The sequence below is a fragment of the Mus musculus genome, chromosome 6, assembly GCF_000001635.26.
Source record: "Mus musculus strain C57BL/6J chromosome 6, GRCm38.p6 C57BL/6J".
Lineage (NCBI taxonomy): Eukaryota > Metazoa > Chordata > Mammalia > Rodentia > Muridae > Mus > Mus musculus.
Window position 1 is genome coordinate 56,776,884 of NC_000072.6, and position 24,465 is coordinate 56,801,348.

At 41.3% G+C, this 24,465-nt stretch overlaps 2 protein-coding genes across 7 annotated transcripts; one reads left to right on the plus strand and one right to left on the minus strand.

Moving 5' to 3' along the window:
- Positions 1-641: 641 nt before the first annotated feature.
- Positions 642-20,930, minus strand: Kbtbd2 (kelch repeat and BTB (POZ) domain containing 2). 6 transcript variants are annotated; one of them, NM_145958.2, is made up of 4 exons: positions 20,600-20,930; positions 12,336-12,817; positions 4,918-5,083; positions 642-3,530 (listed from the first exon to the last, which is right to left on the minus strand). In NM_145958.2, the coding sequence occupies exons 2-4, from the start codon at positions 12,503-12,505 to the stop codon at positions 1,995-1,997; spliced, it is 1,872 nt and encodes a 623-aa protein (NP_666070.2). In that variant the 5' UTR covers positions 12,506-12,817; positions 20,600-20,930; the 3' UTR covers positions 642-1,994. The 6 variants fall into 6 exon arrangements, with proteins under 6 accessions (NP_666070.2, NP_001349139.1, NP_001349141.1 ...); NM_001362210.1 differs by having other exon boundaries at positions 20,576-20,930; NM_001362212.1 differs by lacking the exon at positions 20,600-20,930 and adding an exon at positions 20,280-20,330.
- Gm10209 (predicted gene 10209) lies at positions 17,565-21,543 on the plus strand. The gene is made up of 2 exons (XM_030255710.1): positions 17,565-17,588; positions 20,364-21,543. The coding sequence occupies exons 1-2, from the start codon at positions 17,565-17,567 to the stop codon at positions 21,159-21,161; spliced, it is 822 nt and encodes a 273-aa protein (XP_030111570.1). The 3' UTR covers positions 21,162-21,543.
- The last annotated feature ends 2,922 nt before the right edge of the window (positions 21,544-24,465 follow it).

Below are 24,465 nucleotides of genomic sequence, written 5' to 3' on the forward strand. Positions count from 1 at the left end.
CAATGCTGTGGTCTTTCAAGGGTGTTCCAATAGGCCAAGCAATCCTGCCCTGACTATCTCAGCTTTTAAAAAAATAACCGCAGAGAATTCTAATAGTTCTCTTTATCTGTAGACATATCCTAAGACTGCTACACCTCAAACTGGGCATAGTATTAGATCCTACATATGCCATTTTCATGCCTTTACTATAAAAGATTATTTCATAAATTACAAAGTAGGCTATCAACAGTTATGATGGTGTTAGTTACTTAAATGTGGTGCTTATGCCATAGCAAGCCTGAAGCGAGCTGGTTTCTAAATGACTAGCAGTTATATCTTATTCAGTACAAACATGCAGCTTAAAGGGACAATTGTATCAATTTAAAGCCTACAAATTTAAACAAATTCTCTATTTAGTATTTTCAAACCAAAACTGATGTTGGAGGATGGGACTGAAGAAAGTAAAATAGCAGTGAAGAGGGCTCTCTCTCTCTCTCTCTCTCTCTCTCTCTCTCTCTCTCTCTCTCTCTCTGTATCTCAAAGAGATTTTTGAGAAACCACCTACAAGTACTTAAATCTGTTCTGGCAAAACCTCAAATAAAAGCACAGGTAGAGTACTCCCATCACAAAAGAAAAAAACAAAAACCAAAAAACCAACAGATACTGATTATATACAATTTATTTAATAAATTAATGTCATTCAAAATACAGTGCCAGAGCATTATGCAGTTGAACATGCCAGCCATGTTTGCCATGAGGCACCTGTGCTCATGTTACATTGGTGGCGCCCCACTACTGCTAGTGGTTCCTGGGATTAATGCCAGAGCAGCACTAGGATCTGCTCTTCTGCACAGTGCAGACAATTCCTGCACAGTTCACCTTCCTAATCCTAGCCCCCCAAACATACACACATCAAGTTAAAAAAAAAACACACCTATTAGATACCTACACACAATCACTCTACAGTAATGCTTGTTATTAAATTAAGATGTAATGACCTGGTTAATCCACTCTAAATCTTTTTAAGATGGAGAAGTACATCAGCAGCAGGTGGTTATATGCATGAGCCAACGTTAATGTAATATAGGAAGTGGAGACATTTACTGATTAAAGCTCCACATAGACCCGCACAATGAGGGACTAGCAATTCATTTGCAAGCCCAGCAACGTAAGTCCACACCTGGTAAGTGACCAGCTGCCTGGACAACCTGTATTCTAGATAGACGAGTGTAAGTCAGTGGGAAGGGAGTCCATGCACCTAGTAGAAGAATGAGACTGATCCTGCAGTCACAGCTTTCCCTGTGTAATACCATAGACAGAGAGCAGATCTTGCTCAACAATAGGATTTAAAAGACATTTCTATACCAACATGAACATTAGTGTTAAGTGCAGTGGAATTATACTAAAAAAACTATATTCCAGGACTTTGGAAGTACAGGAATCCAATACATATACTAAGATAATCTCAGCACAATTTTGAGATACCACACTGGGAACAGATTACTTTTAAAAGTGAAGTTCTGAGCTGGGCGGAGGTGGCGCACGCCTTTAATCCCAGCACTTGGGAGGCAGAGGCAGGCGGATTTCTGAGTTCGAGGCCAGCCTGGTCTGCAAAGTGAGTTCCAGGGCAGCCAGGGCTATACAAAGAAACCCTGTCTCGGAAAAAAACAAAAAACAAAAAAACCAAAAACAAGATAAACAAACAAAAAAATTTTCTAAAAAAAGTGAAGTTCTGGACTGTACATACACAGGGCTAACAATGTTAGATAATCCAGACTCTTATGCTCACATGATACATTTAAAGTTTCTCAGTTATCAAATAACCTATTTCATATTACAGAAGCATATCTTTCTGTATGACACACTGATATATATTATACTGATGCAAATATTAAGTAGGGCATAAAAATAAAATGTATCAAAGATAGATTTTTATGTACTCATACTCTCCTTTTTTATCCTCTGGTTTAGCAAAGGATATCACAAGTTCAGCACGTGGCACTCCCTCAAGTCCCCTATACAGGCGGAAGTGCAACCATTTCCCCATCCAGTTCAAACTCCTCTGTTCCATCTGGTGAAAAAAGGTAAGTTGGTGGCTTCCATGGAGATTCTTCAAGACAGGATGGATAAAGTTTCCCCACAGTGCACCGAAAATCTCTCCCTAGGTCCCACAGTACACGTTCAGATATATGCTGCCGCAGAGACCACCGGTCAAGTTCCAAATCATACTGGTAGGTGACATACTTAGCTCGTTCATTTAAGTGGGTTTCTCGCATAAACACACAAAGAGAATTTGAGATCACAACAGCTCTAACACAGGGATCAGAATACCTTTTAGCAGGGATGTTGGCAGCCATCTTCCATTCATTTTTATTCACATCATAAATTTCCACAGTTACTGAAGACCCATCTACAGTGCCAGAGGGGAGTCTTATGCCAGAATTGGTAGCAATATGCAACCCTCCAATATAGAAAATTTTATCACCAAAAGCTGCAGCTGAAGCAAAAGATCTGCTAGTCTGCCTCATGGCCATTTCTACCCATGAGTCAGATCTTGGAAAGTAACAGTACATGAGGTTTAATGTCATCACATAGATGCAGTCGTGAACTACAACTGCTGCACTCCACTGCCATGCACAAGGCAAAGGGCTCACCATTGTCCACTCATCCTTCTCAGTGTCGTATCTTTCTACAGTCCTCCGGTTAAGTTCTCCACCAACACTATCTCCTCCGATTGCATAGATATAGCCTTCACAGCAAACCAAAGATGGCTTCACACGGACAAAAAGCATTGGTGTCTTTGGAAACCAGGTATTTTGTTGTGCATCAAACCAGTAAAAGCAATTCACAGTTCGGAAGGCAGTCTGCAGTTTACTTGTTTTACTGTGATTTGTTTTTGTGTTTTTCAAGGGCACTTGGCCCCCTGCTATGTAAATATCATTATCCGGAGTTACAACTGTCCCAACCTTATGCAAATCAGCGGGTGGGCTGCATAACTTGTAAACTTTTTCTGCCTGGGGGCTATAACAGACAGAAGAGTAAAGACTACAAGGGTTTTCTGAGGATGCTTCAATGAAAATCATCATTTCCTCCTTAGTCATCCCAAGTCTGGGTTTGAAGAACTTGGGCATAGACTTATAAAGACCCTGAACCACAACAGACTTATCGTTGGGTGGGAGACCTTGAAACCAAGCTCTTTGTGTGACTTCTGAAAGAGCATCAATTCTGATCTGGCTAAGAACTGAAGACAAATACTGGGATCGTGACTCTGTGTTGTACTCTAGCCAGAGCATGGCAGCCTCTCGCACGGTTTCCTCCTTTTCTACATTTAAGTTGTCGCTGCTGAGGATGTCTATGAGGAGGTCGTGGGACAGCTGCATGAAGGCTTCCTGGCGGTACACAGCCGTGAACTTGTGCTCCACCATCCTCTTTGCACTCTGCTTTAATTCTTCACAACTGAAGAGGTCAGCAAAACTCAGCAGCCGCACACAGTTCTCTGCATTAATTTTTTTAATTAAATATTCTCGGCAACGCTGTAACACATCTTCTACCTAAAAAAAGATGACACGTAGAAAAAAAAAGGTAAAAAGATGCTGAGATTTTGAACTCAGGACCCTGCACTGCGATCCATACTCCCAGCCTCCAGTTTACTTTTATCTACGATACCACAGGTTTCCCATAGCAGATGCTCCTGTACTGTCAAGTTTTATACGTTTGGGGTAAGAGACAAGTTCTTGCAATAACAAAATTAGACTTCTAGGCTATACAGTTTTCTATTTCTTACTCTTGCCCAATGGCCTATTTTACCTGTTCTATTTAGGCTGGATGAGTGGCACACACTGGTAATCTCAGATTTAAGGAGCTGTTTAAATTTTTTAACTGCCTTTCTACGGCTGGTTCCTGATTGTTTTTGTATACAGGTTCTCGTTACAGTAGCTGAGGCTGACCTTAAACTCCAATCCTTCACTCACTTCCACCTCCCACCCTCCCTCCTTTTCTCTTCTCTTTTCGAAACAGGGTTTCTCTGTGTAGCCCTGGCTGTCCTTGAACTCAGAAATCCGCCTGCCTCTGCTTCCCAAGTGCTGGGATCAAAGGCATGCGCCACTATGCCCGGCTCACTTCCACCTCTCAACTGCTGAGATTACGGCCTGGTGCTACCATGCCCAGCTGAAACAAGTTTCCAAAGTACTAAGTATTATTCCGAAACAGGAAAAAGATGGGAAAATACCCACATTCCCATTAAAATCAGAAAGGGAAATCTGAGAAATACAGACTAGAAAAGATAATCATACTAAAATGCATTAATCATCAATTTTACTTAACTGCTTAATAGCTCAATATAATTCCACAACCATTACAAATAATAAATCTTCCAAAAGAATCTAAATCTGTCTATGGTAAGTCTATTAAACACGAATGAATTTAGGCTTTAACCACAAACACTCTTAAACCAATACTTAAGTTGAAATCTAAATTCTGAAACGAAAAGTATGAAACATAATTTGTCTCTGTCTCTTTCAAGACAGTTTGGGGTGCCCTGGAGAATCTTTGATCCTCCTGCCTCAGCCTCCCGAGTACTGTCATACCCAGCTTGTTAATTTTTAATTTTAATTTAATTCTGTAATCAAACCCACACAGATTATGACCTTGTGTTTAATACAGTGCTACCCCTGGAAAATGGAGGAGGGAACCCAAATTTAATATTTTTACACCAATATGCCTATTATTTTGGCATACACTACTTTTAAGTTATATGCATGTCATAAAACTACTAACTAAAAAAAAAAAATCCTATTTTTTTAAATTTCACATTTTATATACAAAATCTGACCCATATAAAATCTGCAATAAAACTGTACAGATAAAGATATCATTAATGAAACACTGTTTCCTGATAAAAATAAGCTACACCTCAGCATCAGGGCGAGGCCGCTGTACCTGCAGGAAGCAAGCTGTTTCATAGAGCTGCTCCACAGTGCTGTCGTTTACTGCCAAGTTCCCTGTGTACGCGTAAGCTATTATCATCTGCAAGGCGGCAGCGTCCACATTCCTCAGGTGTACATGTGTCTGCTTGCTTTCACTTAGTCCACTCATGAACATGGCCCTACAGGAGACACAGGAACAAGCTTAATAAAGGAAAGCAAACTAGGTACCACAGGACACAAACTTAATAAGTTGTTAATTCAATTTACTTATAGAGAACACTTTCAAAGGCAATGAGAAAGTCATATATAATCCAGGGCTGAAGACAAGCCATACAATAACCTGTAAGCCATTCTGACGGAGGACATCAAAATTACTTTATTCTTCACAGTCACATAACGGAATACTATCCAGCAATAAAAACAAGTATTGATAAATAAATGAACCTCAAAAACATGCTCAGTGAAGAAACCAGATACAAAGACAAATAAGATATTACTTGAATTCATTTACATGAAATGTCAAAAAATTACCAAATATTCACAGACAGAAACTGACTAGCAGTTAACTAGAGCTATGGGAGGGATGAGAAATGACTATACACACGAAAACAGGTAACAGAAATGTTTTCAATCCGACAGTGCAAATAGTAGCAGGATTCTGTCATAGCTCCTGGACACATATCCTCAGCACACAAAACAAAGATACTAAGTCCTTTTTAAAAAGAGCCATATTTGTATAAAATTGGCACACACCTTTAAATTACTTACTTATCTAGTTATCTTTGCACCAAGCTGCCTGTACTCTGATTCTATGCACCAAGCTGCCTGTACTCTGATTGTCCCTGCCTCTCCCTCCAGTGCTGAGATTATAGACATGTACATCATACCTGCTTCCTGTGGTGGTGGGAATCAAACCCAGGGCACTGCATACGTGGGAAGGCATACCCACTCAACTTCAACACTATCCAGCCCTTTTTATACCTCAAACAATGTAAATACAGGAAAAGTAGCTAGGCTATAAGGTTTTCTTTCTTAGAGCATTTTCTCTTTGCAGTTGAATATGTGGTAAGAAAGCTGCCAAAAGCTGACTACACACTTAAAATGGGTGAATTTTATGGTTTATAAATCCCACCTTTAAAAAGCTTACCTATCACTAAATTTCCTAAAAACCATGCAGCTCCATTACAAAAAGTATGGAAACTATGATAGAAAGACTATTTACACTGTGGGAATACATACTCCAAGTCTTTTGAGTTAGCCATCTCACTTGTGTGCCTCTGACTGTCCTGGAACTTGCTATTTAGAATAGGCTGTAAAATTTAGAGATCTACCTACCTCTGCTTCCTGCTGAATTAAAGGCATGCACCATATACATGGCTCTTAGTCCACGACTAAAAAGGTTACTTTTATTTACTGTGCATGTCTACACTGTGTGTGAGATCGGGTGCAGGCCACAATGCATGTGTGGAGGGAGGATCAGTTTCTGGGAGTCAGTTCTGTCCTTCCCACAGTGTGGGACTAACTGGAGGGTCTAAGCCCAGTTGTCAGGCTTGATGGCAAGTGCTGAGCCATCTTGCCAACTCACTTACTAGAATACTTAGCTGGAAGAATAAATATTACTGCATGCACAAGAGAAAAAAGCCTCTGTAGGCAGTGAATTAAGAGTGAGTACCAGCTGGGTGGTAGCGGTGCACACCTTTAATCCCAGCACTTGGGAGGCAGAGGCAGGTGAATTTCTGAGTTCGAGGCCAACCTGATCTACAAAGTGAGTTCCAGGACAGCAAGGGCTACTCACTAATTTGCATCCTGCAAAGAGATGAGGAAGGCATATAATTTGGATAACATAGTGTGGGTAAGGTTATAGCTGAATAAAGTTCATGAAGTATAGTAGAGAACTGAAAAGACGAGTAGGTCGTCATAGGCCTTTAAATGGGCAGGGCTGGAAAGGCAGATCAGTGGTAGAGCACTTTGAGTAACATACATGGGGCCTTGGGCTCAGTTCCAGTCTCCCCTGCTGCCTGAGGAATCTTGTACACAGGAAAGAAGACAATGCTTGCACTAACCATGATGAACTCTTCTCTGAGATGGACACTCTATACACAAACAGAGCTCAAGAGCCCAATGTTGAAAACTAGAAAAGTGGCTATGAAACCAGCGCAGGCATCTAGCTGGAGACACACAAGGCTGATAAAGCCTAGCTACTTTCTGAACACAGAACAGGATCCTCAGAAAGCAGATAAGAGTCAAAGCTGCCTGTTTACTTTCAATAAAATACCTGGGAAAAATGTTAACCATTAACAAGTTGTAAGGCCAGGAAGGAAAGTTCATCATTGGAAAAAGGCAAGTCAGGTTGGGCTTATGTGAAGACCTGTTGAGTCAAAAGGAAATAGTATAATGAATGCAATAATCGAGGAAAACTGGAGGCTGGGCATTAATGAAGGAGCCATGACTCAGCTACAAAGTGGCCAGTTATATAAAGACCCCCCCCTCCTCCACCACAGAAAATTCAAGGAAACTGTACTTAATAATTCCAGTTTAAAAAACACAACACTGTAGACGACATTGTAGTAGAACTTAGTTTTTTGGTTTTGTTGGTGGTGTTTTTGGGGATGGGGTGGGGGCATTTGAAATATTTCCTGAAAAAAAAAAAAAAAAAGACAACAAAACCAAAAAAAAACCAGTGAGATGCACACAACACCACTCAGCACAACTGAGGTGTTGCTATCAAACTGTGGAGTCAGCTATCTGGAAGGCCAAAGCAAGAGAACTACAAGTTCAAAGCCAGCTTAAAATTTTAAACTTTCAAAAATTTTCCCAGTATATCTCACTGGGAAAATTCTTGCCTTGCCCAAATGATACCCTGGGCTTAATCTCCAGTAACTATAAAACACAAAACAACAACAACAACATGAATCCACCTGTTGCCAGGCACAGTAGCTTGCACCTGTAAACTCAGCACCTGAGGGGTTAAAGCAAGAGGATCACAGTGGGTTCAAAGCTGGCCTACATCAGTCCTAAGAGCCAAACGGCAGCTGTGCTGTGGAGCGAAGCCCTGCATTTATTTGGCCTCTGTTTCAGCTTCTGTCTCAGGTCCTTTGCCTTGGCTTCTTTTCATGATGGACTGTAGCCTAGAAACTGAAATAGTACCCCCACCCTCAACACACACGCCAAAATAATTCACTGCAGAAGGAACTTAAGTTACTGGTGATTCCTAATACAACACAAAATGAGCAATAAGGACAGACTTTAAAAATCCAATGAGGGAACACAGGCACCAGTGTCAATCAGCATGGCTCCTAAGTCCCCCCTGAGGCTAAATTTAGGATGAACACAAATGATTATGACTGAGTCAGGAGAGTGTTCGTAGAAAAGACACCCAGAACATCTATTGCTACCGGTTTCATCTGTCCGGAGGGAGGAGGGAGGAGGGAGGAATATGAATCATACTCACTCAAAACCCTCAAACTGAAAAAGGTCTGCAAAAACCCTTGAAAAGAAGGACAAGTGGTTTTCCATTCACCCCATTAGAACAGTGGCATAAAGCAAGGATGGCAGTGAGAATGGTTATCAAATATTGTCACGAGAACACACTACTTCAGTCAAGTAACTGTTTCCTGAACACTAAAAACAGCGCAAGCCTAACCAATGTGACCACAGTCATTTTAAAAATGTACCTTTATTGACCAACTGATTGACTGATTGCATGTGTGCCTATATGTGCCATGGTGAGTATGTGGAGGTCAAAAGGTATGTGGGAACCAGTATTCTCCTTCCACCATGTGGGTTGTGGAAAACCTACTCATTAGGCTCAGTGGCAAACACACTTACTTACCCACTGAGCCACACTGCTCACCCTTTGTCAAAGTTCTAAACTGGCTTAAAAAAAAAAAAAAACAAAAAACAAAAACAGGTGCTGAAAGGATGGCCTCTGGAAAAGATCACTATCTGTTTTTCCAGAGGTCCTGAATTCAATTCCCACCAACCACATGGTGGCTCACAACCATCTGAAATGGGATCCAATGCCCTCTTCTGGTGTGTCTTAAGATAGCTACAGTGTACTCATACATAAAATAAATGAATCTTTTTAAAAACAAAACATACAAACAAGGAATCACATAACGATGTAACAAGTATCATGAAACTGCTGGGGTTTATTCTCAAGCAGTGACTCACGTCATTGAGTATAAAATAATCAGTAAATTTTAACAAAATAAACAAAAAAGCACAACTAATTTAAAGACAGAATTTTGGTATTGGGGAGAGAACTGGCTCAGTGAGTAAAATTCGTGTTGCACAAATACTGAGGATTTCAGTTCAAATTCTCAGAATTTACTTTGGTCAGGCCCAGAAGCAACTGTAATCCCAGTTTCCTACAACAGAATAGAGAATGCCCAGCAAGTCTGGGGTATGTGACAGTCTCAAACAAAATGGGAGGCTAAGTCTGACACATGAGGTTTGTCCCTGATCTATACACATAAAGTGGCATGTGCACTCTGCAACATACCATAAACACACATAAAAACAAAAAGCAGAATTAGCTGTGTATGTAGCAACCCTGAATTCTGAAGGCAGAACCCAGCTAAAAATACTTAAGACTATCTGTACTACATGTACTATACTATATGGCCATATACTATAATCTTAGCACAAACAAGAAACACGTAAGAAAAAATTAGTACATTTTCTTCTGTGGCTATAAAACTAGTCCAATCACAAGATCATAACGATACGAAGCTTTAACTGTACACATGTACTGAACCATGTTCTCAATAAATATAAGCAGTTGCTTTAGGAAAATCATGTTTTCCCATAAAACCATGGAAGCGAAAGGAAACTCCAGGGTGGGGAGATGGCTAAGTAGGTCTGGCTGCTCTTCCAGGACTTGGTTCTGTTCCCAGCACCCATATGGTGGCTCACAACCATGTGTAACTCAAGTTCTGGGAGATCCAACACCCTCTTCTGGCTTCCATGGGCACTGCATGCAGCCAAACACACACACACACAAAATCGCAACTTTTTAAAAGGTGACTTGAGTGATGGCTCAACAGCACAGGCTCTGCCAGGACCTGGGTTCAATTCCCCCGTGAAGGCTCATAACTATCTAAACTCCAGTCCAAGGGATCTAAAACCCTCTGCTGGCCTGTGTGGGCACCAAGAACACATGTGGTGCAGACTTCATGCAGGCGAGCCTCTGGTAGACAACAAACAAACAAACAAACGGAACTGGCTACTAATAAATAATGGCAGCCTTGAAAATACTGTTCCCCTTAAATTGCAATATTAAACAGTACTAATAAAAGATAAAAGTTGCACGGTCTTCAAAAATCTTAACTCAGGTAAGTAACTTGATAGCACTGGAAGAAGCAGCAAGATGACTTGGCAGGTAAAGACCTTTGCTTGCCAAGCCTAATGCCCTCAGTTTGACCCTTGGGACTCACAGAGTCAAAGGACAGAACCAACTCCTCCAGGTGGTACTCTGGCTTCCACACATGAACTGTTACACACACACACAAAATGTGATTAAAAATTTATATAACATAAACTATATTATTTTTACAACCACAAACAAGAAAAAATGAAGTGGCAACACAGAAAATATTAATAGAATTTCTCTTGCATAGTTTAAAATTATACAAGATGATTGCTGAGATAACTATTGTATTCTATTAACAATGCTGGAGCAGGAGAATTGTACAAGTTCACAAAATAAAGACTAACCTGGGCAAAAAAAACAAACAAACCCAACTGCATGACTATACAGATGTCAATCTCTAGCAAAAGCATAAAGCTCTTTTCAATAATGGCTTATGATTTACAACTAAGTCATTAAGAAGAGAGAGCTTATGAACTCAGGTATCCACTCACTGAACCTATAACCCTGAATTTCTACCACTGGCTAAGACAATGGGTCTAAAAAGCAAAAATGACATCACAGTCACCTGCAAAGCTCTTTAATATACAGCATCTAAGTCTGCACTGCAGAGCTACCAAAGCAGAACTGGTGTTGGAACCCAGTAACCACCACTGTAAAACACACTTGATTATTGCAAACAGGCCTTGTAACAGATAAGAAAATCCACGTCTGAAACTGCATGGAAACCATAACCTAAACTGAAACCAAGGCACTGTACAGGGAACTGCACGATGGACTCTGGCTCCCTGAGGACTGTACCATCTCCACACTTTTTTGTAAATCAACCTTTCTTTCTTTTCTTTTCTTTTTTTTGGTCTTTTGAGACAGGGTTTCTCTGTGTAGCCCTGGCTGTCCTTGAACTCAGAAACCCGCCTGCCTCTGCCTCCCGAGTGCTGGGACTAAAGGCACATGCCACCACTGCCCGGCTGTGAGTCAACTTTCCAAGTCCTTTAGTCTGTCTTGCTTACAGTTGTTATGAACAGGCACAGAAGCACATTTTTGTAACAGAAATACACTTAGTATACATTTATTGTCTCTTATTCATCCTATCTCTTTCAAATATTGAATAAAACTCACTTTAAAGACAGAGAACGAAAGCAATTTCTCTACCTTAGCTTCTAATCTCAAGAACCTTAAAGATGAAAATCATCTTGAAAGTTTAAAGTCTTATTATTTGTCTGAGACTGAACTTGGAACTGTGAACTAAAATAAACCTTTCTAATTATTATTTCTAATGAGCATAACTAAACGTGGAAGTTCTGAGACAGAGAGAGTACCAATACTGTCACTGACACTGCATGGAGCCTGGTAAGGCTAAGCTGAGGACTACCACAAGCACAACAGTAACCAAGTTACTATTAAGTTGGCACCTAGTTTTGTTGTTGTTAAAGCTAGTATCTAAACAGCAACAATTATCTCCTAAAAATTATTTCAGTCTGCTGTATAACTCTTCAGTTTATAATGACTGTGTGTTTCTAGAAGAATAAATTAGCTATCCTTATTTTTCTTCCCAAGAAAAACAGTATTTTGAATTTTGGCTGCCACCCCACAGTAAAACTTAAGTCAATTTCAACAATTTTTGTGCAATTAATACTTTTGTGAAAATGTCATCTGTCCCTTAATCACATTAGGCAATGCTCTAACATTGCATAAAAACTTAACTAAAACACAGAGATGGGAGTTTTAAAAACTTTAATCCCAGGATGTGGGAGGCAGAGGCAAGCATATCTCTGTGAGGTCAAGGGCAGCCTGGTCCCCATAATGAGTTCAAGGACTCATGTATGTACACCAGGGCTACACAGTAAGATTCTGTCTTAAAAAACAAAACAAAACAAACCTAAAACCCCAAAGCTTTAACACTGAAAGACTGTACTGATGAAGCCTCACTGCAGCATCTCCAGTGAGATGCGCTGGTTCCACTGCTTGTTCTGGCATAGCTGAGTGTACACACACACCCAGAGTAATAAAGAAATTTAAATAACACTTTTATTACAAACTAAACAAGATAAACTACTTACCTGAAATAGGAGCTACATGTTGCAAGAACCATCTTATGACAAGGGAATTCAGTGCCCTCAACAATTAACACTATGTCAGTAAATAACTGTTGTTCATAAAACAGTTTCAACTGTTCCAATAAGGACACAGCATATTCGGTATTGATCTGCCTTTCCTCTTGAGTGGACATGATTGTATTCCATTAATATCTCCAAGAACAGATTAGAAAAGTCCGTCTTGATGGAAGGTCAAATGAATACTTCAAAAGCAAAGGAGGGAGTTCACTTGCTGTTATCTGCAGCATTCAGAACAGAACCCACACAGCCGCTCTGAATATCTTGTTACAGGCTCACAATCTTTGCTAGGTCATCCTGAGCTACAGTTTTTCAACAGATTCTCCAAACATCCTGCTCAAATTTGCACCTGGGAAGCTCATGAATAGGGAAAATACAGGAGGTAGATTTTGTTGCAACATCTTATGTTCAGTAGGTCTTCTGCAGAACTAAACAGAAAAAAGTTCAGTTAGAATATGTAGATCAAGCTTTTAGAACACAATATTTAAATCAACGGCCTTTGATATGCATTATATCTATGTGAACTTCCAATAAACTTTAGATATAAGTACAAAAATTAAACAGAATTGTTCAAGTCTAAAACACTTAAAGTAACTAGGCTGCAGAAAAGTAACAGTTGTGCTTTAAACTTTTTGCCTTCCATACGAGATATAAGCATCCTAGAAAATAAGCAAATGAAAAAGCAGACAATTTTAAGGTTCTTTAAAGAATTTAAATTGCAAAAGCAAGATTTTTTAGTTAATTAACAGCCAACACCTGACTGAAACGTAAGAAATCCAGAACTCAAACAAAAGCCCTCTTTGGCAATGGGTATCACTCTCTGAACATACTCTCATGATCTCAAAGACGGCACAGCAACTGGATTCAAAGGATGCTATTTCTAAATTTGGAGAAATTCTATTGTATAGACATCTGTATATGTAGGCATCAAACATGTATTTTGTTGAGATGGAGATAGAGTTCAGAACCTTCCAACATACCAGGCAAGCACTCTCCCACTGAGTCGCATCTCTTCTCTAAATTATACACAAGAGAGATCTGTATAATTTATCTCTCTGTAGTGAGTTCTCTCGTAGAAATGTTTATGAGTGAGAATAACATGTTACATAGAAACACGCTTACCATACAAATTATGTTATCCAAATTAATGTGTGAACTCAAGTTGTCAGAATATTTGAAGAACAAGTTTCCTTCATGCCTCTCTCATTAAAAAAATTATAAATCACCAATAAACCCAAGTACCCATAATAAATTAGACATAATCAAATGGGTCTTGAAATCAAGAAGACTAGCTTATTTCAACAAATAAAATTGGAACAGCTAGCCGGTTAATCTTTGCTGTCACCTCACAAGATTTAGAATCACCGTGAAGACAAGTCTCTGAGTGCTTGTAAAGGAGTCTCTAGGTTAGATTAATGTGAAAAGACCTACGATAAATGTAGATCCCAGGCTGAATGGGAAGGAGAAAGGCAAGTGGGAAGCAGCATTCAGTATCTTCTGCTTCCTGACTGGGTTGATGTTGACAGCTGCCTCAACCCTTGCCCCCATGGACTATACACTCAAACTGGAAGCCAAAACAAACCATTCCTTAAGCCGCTATCATGCCTTTAAAAAATTGTTTATTTATTTATTTACTTATTTATTTATTGTGGTTTTTTCAAGGCAAGGTTTCTCAGTGGACCAGGCTGTCCTAGAGCTCACAGAGATCTGCCTGCCTCTGCCTCCCGAGTGCTGCAATTTAAGGTATGCACCACACTTGGCTTATCATTTATTTTGCTACAAGAAATATAACACCACTCAATGGGGAAAACTCACAGCTATATTCTACTACATAACATTCACTTAGTAAAAGAACCAAAAAACTGGAGCTAGGGTGGTGGCTCTGTGGTTAAGAGCTCTTAGCACACACATGGCAGCTTATAACTTTCTGTAACTCCAGTTCCTGGGAATTGGAGCCCTTGTCTGGCCTTTTCAGCACTGCATACACATGGTTCAACATACATGGACGAAAAACACCCAGTCCATGTAAAACAAGAAATAGTTAAAATTTAAAAACAATTAAAAATTCAAATGAATTAAAAGTTTAATTTAAAAATGATTTGGAACTCAGGATTCGTAACACGTGATGTCAAAGGAACTATAAGCCAGAAAATTAAGAGGGAAATCCAAATAGGTGGCTACCCATAAATTAACCCCCAAGCTACTGCAATTTTAAACTAGATAATTAATCCTGAGCTCCAAACTCGGAAAGGGAAATAATTTTTACTTTAATTAGAGCTACTGCTTTTTCCTCACCAAGTATCAATCATTCAGGGTACCAAAAGAAATCACAACGTATCTTCTGGCTGGAACTACGAAACTGCTGGAACTGCTAATCCCAAACAGACTGTCATGTTTCTAGCAAATTAACTATGGACGTAACTAAAAACAGGTAAAGGCAAAGCAAGACCAGGTCCCAAAAGGCTCTGTTGTCCTTCTAGATCTGAAAGGTACATCATAAATCTAAGTTTTACTCTACAGTCTCCGAGGTTACTACCTAAGATCACTAGCTGCTACCGTGGTAGTGAAGGTTTAGAAACATTTGCATTCTTTACACCCACAGCCCTTTATTCAAAATCCTTAGGATGAGATATGTTCTAGAAGCTGAAGTAACATATTTCATGGAGGTACTGTGATGCGTATTATCATATATTAAAACTCTCAAGAAATCTAGGGCAGTATTCCATAACTAAACACATCATCTTTACCAATGGCAGTAACATGGAATAGTTGTCCTGTGACTTCCACACCTGAGCTGTGCATATACAAATTTCAGGACGATTAACAAACTGAGATGCCCAACACCACACCAAATTTTCCTGTAACAAAATTCCTTGCTCTTTAAGAAAAATATGAAAGACATCGTTAATACTCTGAACCCATTCTGACTTTTGCCTTGATTGGAGTGAGAACCACTTAAATTTAGTGCCTAACTGTGAAGGTAGTTCCTGAGGCAATGTCATCTCTCACATAGCGGCTGGTTTAATCCACGGGTAGACTCAAGTTATGAAGACTACTGAACATTGGAGGCTGAGGCAAGAGGACTATCCCAAATTTGAGGCCACTTGTGCTACACAGATACTTCCATGCCAGCCTGAGTTAAGAGAGTCTTTAAAGGATAAATGATGGTCAAAGAGAATGTGAACAAGACTTGTAGTTGCTACATTTCAAAATTTTAGATAGGAAAAGTAAGTTTGTTAGAATCTATTACACTGCATTTCACAGTAATAATGTTATTGTATAAAATTGGTAATCATATGGGAGGTGGACTTCTGGACATGTCTGCTGAGTGAGAACTATCTTGATTACATTATTTCATGTGACCCATTAAGACCCATCTTAGCAAGGCAGTGGTGGCACACTCCGTAAATCCCAGCATTTGGGAGGCAGAGGCAGGTGGATTTCTGAGTTTGAGGCCAGTCTGATCTACAGAATGAGTTCCAGGACAGCCAGAGCTACACAAAGAAACCCTGTCTCTAAAAACCGAAAAACAAAACAAAACAAAACACCCATCTCCATCTTAATTGTAAGTGAGATCAGTTTCTGGGCAGGTGGTCCTAAGAGGCCACAACAGAGGAAGGAACAGCGATTTTCTGCCCGTCTTGAATGTGGATGTAATGTAACTAGCTCACTTAAAATCCTGCTGCTGTGGCTTCTTAGCCTTAGAACCTAGAACTTCAAGCCAAAATAAAGCCTTTCTCCCTCATGTCGCTTTGACCAGGGCATTTTATCACAGCAAGAGGAACCAAGATATTGGGCTATACAGTGAGACACTGTCTCAAAACAGCAAAAACTAAAAACTGCTAAGGGTAGATTTTAAATGTTTCTGACTCCCTTTCTCTGTCTCTCTTGTCCTCTCTCCCAAGGTAGGTGAGATGATGAGCATATTAAAAAACTTCATCATTCCACAATGTGCACATCAAAACATGAAATTGAGGTCAAAGAGATGGCTGAGGTTAAGGGTACATGTTGCTTTTACAAGGATCTCCATGCATTTCCAACATCAATCTCACTGTAGCCTGTTATCTGACATTTCTGACCTTCTAAAGCACCTACATACTTGGGCATACCCATATTTAGAGATACATAATTAAAAAATAAATCTCTAAAAATTATATTGTATCCCATAAAATATACAATTATTTGCCGGTCAAAAGTAAAACATAGGCTGCAAGTGAGATAGATAGGGCACTGGCCTAGCCTGCAAGAAGCTGTGTAAAGTCCTGGATTCAATCCTAGCACTGGAAACACAAACTGGAAAACACATGTACACACACACACACACACACACACACACACACAGAGAGAGCTGGGGGGGGGGACGGGCACAAGCTACTCAGGACAATAACGCAGGAGGACAGCAAGTTCTTAGCCTGAGCCACATACATTCTAAGATGCCATCCCGAATTTTCTCAAAAAATTGACACTACAATGAAGGTATTCCTTTAGGAATCAGGTTAGAGATCACTCAATTATAGGAAGTACCATCTCTTGCTGCCATCTTCCAGTACTGCAAGTGTCACTACAGAAGGCTGAAGACTTGTTGAAAAGGATCCAAGACATTCTGGATAACAAGTATTACGGTGTGTATGCATATGTGTGTGTGTGTGTGCATGTGTGTGCAAAAGCACATAAGCCTAAATTACTTTGGGGAAAAGCCCACCTCTGCAGCTCACTAGCTTTGCACCTTAGTTTGCTTGTATATAAAAACAGAACTCTTCCAAAGCTTTTTCAGGGTCATCCTTGAACAAAGCCTTAAACAAAGCACAGCACACATTGTACAACAATTTTTATTAGTCCAATCACTGGTGAAACTTTGTATCCTTTCCTAGAGGCCAAATCTCCATACTTTTAACAAGCCTAGAGATCCTAGTTACAAGGTCACAGTAGTAGCTCCCTATTTCTATCTTTTTCAGACAGGGTCTTGCCCTGTGGGGCTGTTCTGGAGCCCTCTATGTAATCCAGGTTTGTCTTGAACTCTGACCTTCTTGCCTTAGCTTCTCCAAAGCCAATAACCCACACATGAGCCACCACGTTCAGCTCTAAATGAAACTTTAGTGAAATTAGTTTTTAACTGTACTGAGTTTTCTGATGGTACAAAGTATGAATTTATCAGCCCAACAAGATTAACCTTGGATGGCTGATGTCAGTGCAGAAAAAGTAAAGCCAGAGACATAATAACACAGTCACTAAACAAGTGCCTCTTGAGTGGTCACTCCCTTTGTAGGACTAAATGGGGTTGTCTTAAAACTCACTATGAAGAAGACCACGCTGGCCTCCAACCAAGAGATCTGCCTGCCATTGCCTCCCAAGTGCTGAGATTAAAGAAACGCACCATTACACCCAGCTCACTACATGATCTTTAATCAACAAATGCTACACAAGTGAGTTTTGAGAGTTATGACAAGAAAAAGTGAAAGTGTTTTGAGAAAGGCTGGGGCTTTGTTTGTTCTTTAAATTTATCAAATCTGATAAATTTCAGTAATTTCTCCTACTCTTGGGAGTTCAGGTCTGTCCCCAAATGTTTCTTTTATTCCCAAGCTATATTCTCAATCAGGCTAACGACACATACTTATGTGCACAAGGGCAAGCTCCAAACACTACAGCACGATCAGTGAGCTCCCAAGAGCCTATGACAGAATAATTGAGCTCAGGATGCCATTTTAGATGATCGCTCCTTTACCTCTCCGTCTTACTCAGGCTCAAGAAGTGGGACGGGCCTGGCTGACACAAAACTGACCCAAAGTTTTCCACTAACACTGTTTTCTTGGGTCAGTTCCTCCAACCACAACAGAAAACAATTACTGACAAGAGAACCAAGAAGTGTTTTCATACACCTAATACTGTTTAAATTAACTTGTCATTCCAGATACCCCAAGTTATGTAAGTATCACCTTGGATGCTCTACATTCTTTTATAGGAGTCTAAGGGGTAGAGCCCCTTAACACTGACTGTGACTACTAAAATATGTTTCCTTACAGACACACAAAACTAAATAAAAGCTTGATGCCAAGTGTGCCCTCTCCCCAGCAGGCAGAGGAGGAGATGAATCCTGGTAGTCCAGGCCAACCTTAGCCTACCGAGCAAGATCTTGTCACTTAAAAAACAAACCAAGGGCTGGCTGGGACTATAGCTCAGTAATAAAAGTAGGGGGCTTGCTTAGCATCCCCAGTGCTACAAAAATAAGTAAACCACAGAGGTAAAGTTCTTGGAAGCCCCTGCTTGCAATGAAAGGCACAAGTCACTACTGTCATTTATATGAGTGGCGTAAATAAAGATGGTCCCAGTACATTGTTTCCAATCTCCCATGACAATCTCTCCTTCCCATAAAATGATCTAAGAACTCAAATCCTGCCAAAGCATCAAGAATACCCTTCATACACCTAAGTGCTTGAACCAGCCTGCCAATCAACGCTCCAAGTTACATAAGTATCTGTTTTATTCAAACTCTGCAATACAGGGCAAGACCTATGTATAACAAGACACATTTCAGGACAGCAAAACCCACCATTTTCTCAGCCCCAACTGTCTTAGGAATGCTGCAGGGAAGGGGTGGGTGGGTGGTTGTCAACTATTTTCTAAATAGCATGCAAATCTATGGAAAACCAGGTATCTTTTGGCTTTCAAGACTGCAGTCAATAGGGCACGGCATGCTAGTAGTAGTTTGCAAACCCCAGGCTGAAGCAGGACTTTAAGGCAAGCCTGCGTTACACTATTAACACAGTCTACCTCAAGAGACAAATCAGGTTTCTAGGAACTTAAACATCTAAATCACTCAAGGCATAGAAACTTAAGAAATGCTAACTATTTCTGCTATCTAATAAAGAAAACTCTACTGTGGCCTCACTAATAACTACTACGACTCCTATTATTTCTGTCACCTCCTTACAGTATTTGTAAAGTTAGCATATTTTACAGCACTGTACTTATGGAAATAAAATAGAGAATAATTACAGTACTTATCTGAAGAGAGGAAATAAGTGTGGAAACACACGGATTACATACAAAGAATGCTCAACGGAAAAGCCGTAGTTGCCAAGAATTATATACCCTCTCTTAAGATTTCTGGCCCTGATCTAAAGGAACCTAGAAAAGCGTTAAACCAACAAAAGAGCAAAGCAGAAAGGCATAACCTTATCAGACAGACGAAACGAACAGCAACGTTTCACATCACAGAGGCTGGGAAAAACAACTGACTTGGCTTTTCAAATGGATCTTAGATTACAAATAAAAGCTTCATCCACAGTCTGACTAGACGAAGTCATTCTCACCTGCAAAAGATCTGGTCTATATTACTCAAATCTGGGGAAGAATTCACAACTCCAAAGAAATGAAGAAACTAAAATAAACTGTATTAACTCACAGGAAGAAAATATAATTTCAGTCAGAGCACACCGCTGATAGGGCCGTTCCTCAGTGTCTGCTCAGTGAGCCAGACTTACAGATTCATGTATAAACAACACGTGACCAGCACTGTCTTTTTTTTCCCCCCTCGTTTTCACAAAGCTGATATAGCTGTTCACAAAGCAAAGTCTTTCAAGTTTACTATCTTAATTCCTTGCTTAACTTAAAGAGAGGCCACCAAAGAAATTCTAGAGATCTACAGCCCGGAGAATACGCATCCCTTTTCCTTTAGGTAGCTATAAAAAAAAGGAATCTTAAGAGCTACTAGGCCAGGCGCTTGGCGGGGCGGGAAGTGGGGGAGAGCACACGACAGCAGCGCCCAGTCGGCCGACTTAGCGTCCAGTTCCAACCCATGATTTCCGTCTAAAGCAAACAGGTTTCAAAGTGCAGCTTCCCCTTCCCACAGCAGAGCACAAGCAGGCCGAGGACAACAGGACCCCGGCTAACCTGGCTAACTCTTGGTTACTGCCGATGTGCCAAGAAAAAGAATTATAATAATACTTTTTTTTTTTTTAAAAAAAAAAAAAAAAGGGCAAGGACGCGGTCGCCCTTCTCCGGCGGCCGCGACACGAGCCGGGCAAAACAGCTCTCCCTCAGAAAGGACGCCGCCCCGAGCCCCGCAGCTCGCGCAAGGCCGCGCCGGAAACACCGCGCGCTCGGCGGAAGCGCCCCAGTTTGAAAGCCGCCGCCGCCGCCCCGGGCCACAAAGGCCGCCCGCCAGCCTCGCGCCCGGCCGGGCTCACCTCGTCCCCGGTCGCCCAGCTCACCGCGCCGCTCCGCCGGGCTGCACTCACGCGGCCGCACGCACGGCGGGGGCGTGGCGCTGCGGGGATCCGGGCCGCTCGCTTCCGCCCCCGCTTCCGCTTCCTCGCGCCTCCTGGGCTGGGCCGTCACGGCCTGCCGCCCGCGCCAGTGCCCGCGCCCGCTCCAGCAGCGGCTCTGCGGGCTCCCGGGTGCCCGCGGCTGGACCCCGCCTTCATCTGGCTCACCGCGCCCTTTTCCTCTGCCCCACCGGAAAGCCAAAACAATCGGAGCCGCGCAGGCGCGGGAAGGAAACGGAAAGCAGGAAGGGCGGAGGCGGCGCGAGGTGACGCTGGCGTCTGGGTCCGGGCTTCCCGGGCTGCTAAGGCGCGTGCGCGTAGCAGAGCGGGGTCGCGCCGGCCACCCATCCTCAGGGATGGCCTAGAAAAATCAGTTCCCAAAGTTCTATTCAGCGGCACTTGGACTTCTGTGCAGCCGCAGTTGTTCGTGTTTGAGGTGTCCACCCGAGATACAGACATTTGCAGGCTGGGCCAGAGTGGGGGCCAGCACTGCACCCCGGGAAGCTGAAGTTAGGGGAGGAGGACATTGGACCGTTTGCTATATGGGCTGCTTTCCTTAGTTCCAGCCTCCATCGCTTTCAGAAGTTCCGCTTGCTAAGGCCTTGGAAGTATTGGCACCATCGAGATAACCCGCAGTTTGGAAGCGAATGGGTGCAGAGGACGGTCTCCACAAATGATGCCTCCAGCCAGTTTTTACTGCAATGCAGCAGACACCCTCCATGCCCCAGATTTCAAAGCAAAGCCTTGAAGTAGCAAGTGCCTGTGGTCTGCGAGACTTGTTGGCAAGCAAAAATGTTATAGATTTGCCTAAAGATACATGTAACGAAAACGAAACAAAAAACGTTCAGAATTGCCTACTTCCTAACTTCAACTGTTAGAACAAGTCCAGTTTTGAAAATAAGAATGGCCACATATAAAGCATTAGGCAAAGAGACAGACACCTCTAATCCCAGATGGCAGGAGGCTAGAGAAAGGATATCAGGAATTCCCGGCTGTCCTTCGCTAAATAGTGAGTTCAAATTTTAACAGGAGCACATGAACGACACCAGACTATTTAAAAGTGCTGGTTTGGTAGAGGGGGTTAACAGGCCCTCAGAATGCATTACAGAGCATTACAATGCAATGCATCTATCTTGCTTCCCTGTAAGGATACAAAGAAAATCTTGTCTGCTCTCAAATACAATGTATCTATCCACTCCATTTTGCTGTCTTGTAATAATACAAAGAAAATATAGTTAACCGTGCTGGTATACAATGTATCTATCCACTCTAATTTTGCTTCCCTGAAATAATACAAAGAAAATCTAGTTGACCGACGTCGTTGTGAACACCTAGCACATAGCACAAGGAACTTCTTTGTAGTTAATGGGACTGCTCTTCATCTTGACTGCGTGAATATGGAATTCCTAGGTCACGACCCAATAACGATAAAGTTTACAAAGTTTAATCTGGGCATAGTGGCATAGGCCTGTAATCTCAGTATGCCAGAGTTAGGTAGGCAGATTTCTATAAATTCAAGGACAGCCTGGTCTAAATAGCAAGTTACTTGTTATAAGCCAGCCAGTAAGTGAGTCCCTGCCAAAAAAAAAAAAAAAAAAACCAAAACAAAAGAAAAAAAAAGAAAAAAGAAAGTAGCGTTTATATAAAAGATGATGTAGTCCAAATAAGGTTTTTAGTCTATTTAATTGCTTTTGCTAATACCAGCTTCATAGTTTTGATAATATACTATAGTTATCTAAGATGGGAAGTCACTAGAGGGGTTTTCAAAGAACATTCTACTTTTGTTACTTTTTATGCTATGTGTGTGTGTGTGTGTGTGTGTGTGTGTGTGTGTGTGTGTGAGTATGTGTGTGTGCGTGTATGTGAGTGTGTGTGTCTATGTGATTCTTGAGAGGTCAGTGTTCATGCCACCACACTTGTGTGGCAGTCAGAGGACCACTTTGCAGATTTCCTTCCACCCTTGTGTGGCTTCCAGAGATGGCACTCAAGGTTGCCAGGCTTGGAGAGCAGGCTTCTTTGCCTGCTGAGCCATCATGGGCTCATATTTTTTATACTTTTTATGAATCTGTAATAAAAAAAATCTCCAAAATGTGGGGCTAGAGACATGATTCTAAAGTTAAGACCACTAAATTCCAGAGGACCTGGGTTCAATTCACAGCATCCACATTGTTGGGGGCCACAAAAGTCCTTATATTTCAAATAAGCACCAGGGAAACCAGGAATGTTAAACATACAGGGTATTTCCACAATGGAGGAAGTAAAATACTTGCATCCTATCCAAAAACCTGAGAGTGGGTGTTGTTAACATGTGGTAACCTTTTGCTCTCTGTAGAGGTAGAATTCACCTAAATCCCTCAGAATAATTATTCCAGACTCTTCACCCCTAAACCTTTTATCTTTAGCTCCTAATTAATAGACCCATCATTAGGGGAGGTAGCCTGTTGACCTCTATTCTATCTTGATCTGAGATGACACCAGGATTGTATTATACCAAAAAAACTTCTCTCCCAAATTATACTGTATTTAAATATTCTTCACGTGGTACACAGATATGCATGCAAGCAAAACATCTATGCCACAGACCGGGCTCAGTGGGCCCTCCTTAATCCGTGCAAATCAGAGTCTCGGACAGATGGGCATAGAGTCTGTGAGTGACAAACAGAAGCGACACAAGAGAGTGTGAAGACTCTGAGTGTAATTTGTCAAATCGAGCATCAAACTTTTTATACAGAAGAGTAACAAGAAACCAGGCGAACACATCCACTAAGTTACAGTGACACAATACAAAAGGAATGTATACATCAAAAGATGGCACGGACCAGGCCGTGTTTACCACTAAGAAGGGAGCCAGGTGTAATGCTAGTCTATTGTTAAGCCTACCACTAGGGGTTCTTAGTAAATGCCTGATTTATGCTGTTTCTTTGAGCCACATGAAGAAACCTGTCTTGGGGGATTCCCTCACTCTTCATGGTAAACCTACCTATTCACTAGGCCATTGTGTATTTCCTTGTTTGGGTGAGACTGGCTACTGTCCCAAGTAATCACTCTGCAGACTAGCCCTGAGCTATTCTAGCTCCGTTCTTTGCAATGCATAATTAGTTTTCCCGTCTCTGCTAGAAGTAAATTTGAATGTTACTGAATAGGTAACCTTCTCACTGAATTCCTACTGAATTCCAAACTGGTGGGCTTCAAGGATTTTCTGGAACACTGATGGAGGCTCACCTATGTTAAAATTCAATCTTTAAAGGCACTTATAATAAAATAATACTGAAAGAGAGCATACACCATACTAACGTGGGGATAACGTATGAGTATATGGGTTATGGGAATGCCAAGGTTCCAGGAGGCATAGTTTCCTTGAAACTCTTTGCCTCATGAGTGCTTCCAGGCCTCTAGGCTTCACTGGAGTGGATGTAGCACATCTATACATATAAAATTACATTTACATTTTTTCAAGTTCTCAAAAGTGAACATCATGCATTCAAAAAATATTTTATACCCTGGAAACCAGAAAAAAAAGTCTCATAGGGGAATGGATGTGTCGGGGGGAAAGATCCAAATACTGTGAGTCAAGTTCTATAGAAGCAATATGCACAGGGTGCTCTGAAGGTGCAGAGGAATAAGTCGGTTATAGTATGTGTATGTTGGCTCATACCTGTAATCACAGTCTTTGGGAGGCTGCAGCAAGAAAACTGTCCCAAATTCAAGGTTCTATTGAGTTCTAAGCAACCCTGGGCTACAGTGTACTATTCTCAAAGGGGGATGGGGGGGCGTTCAAGTAGATTGGGGCTTGCTTCTCTCCTGTCTCCTCT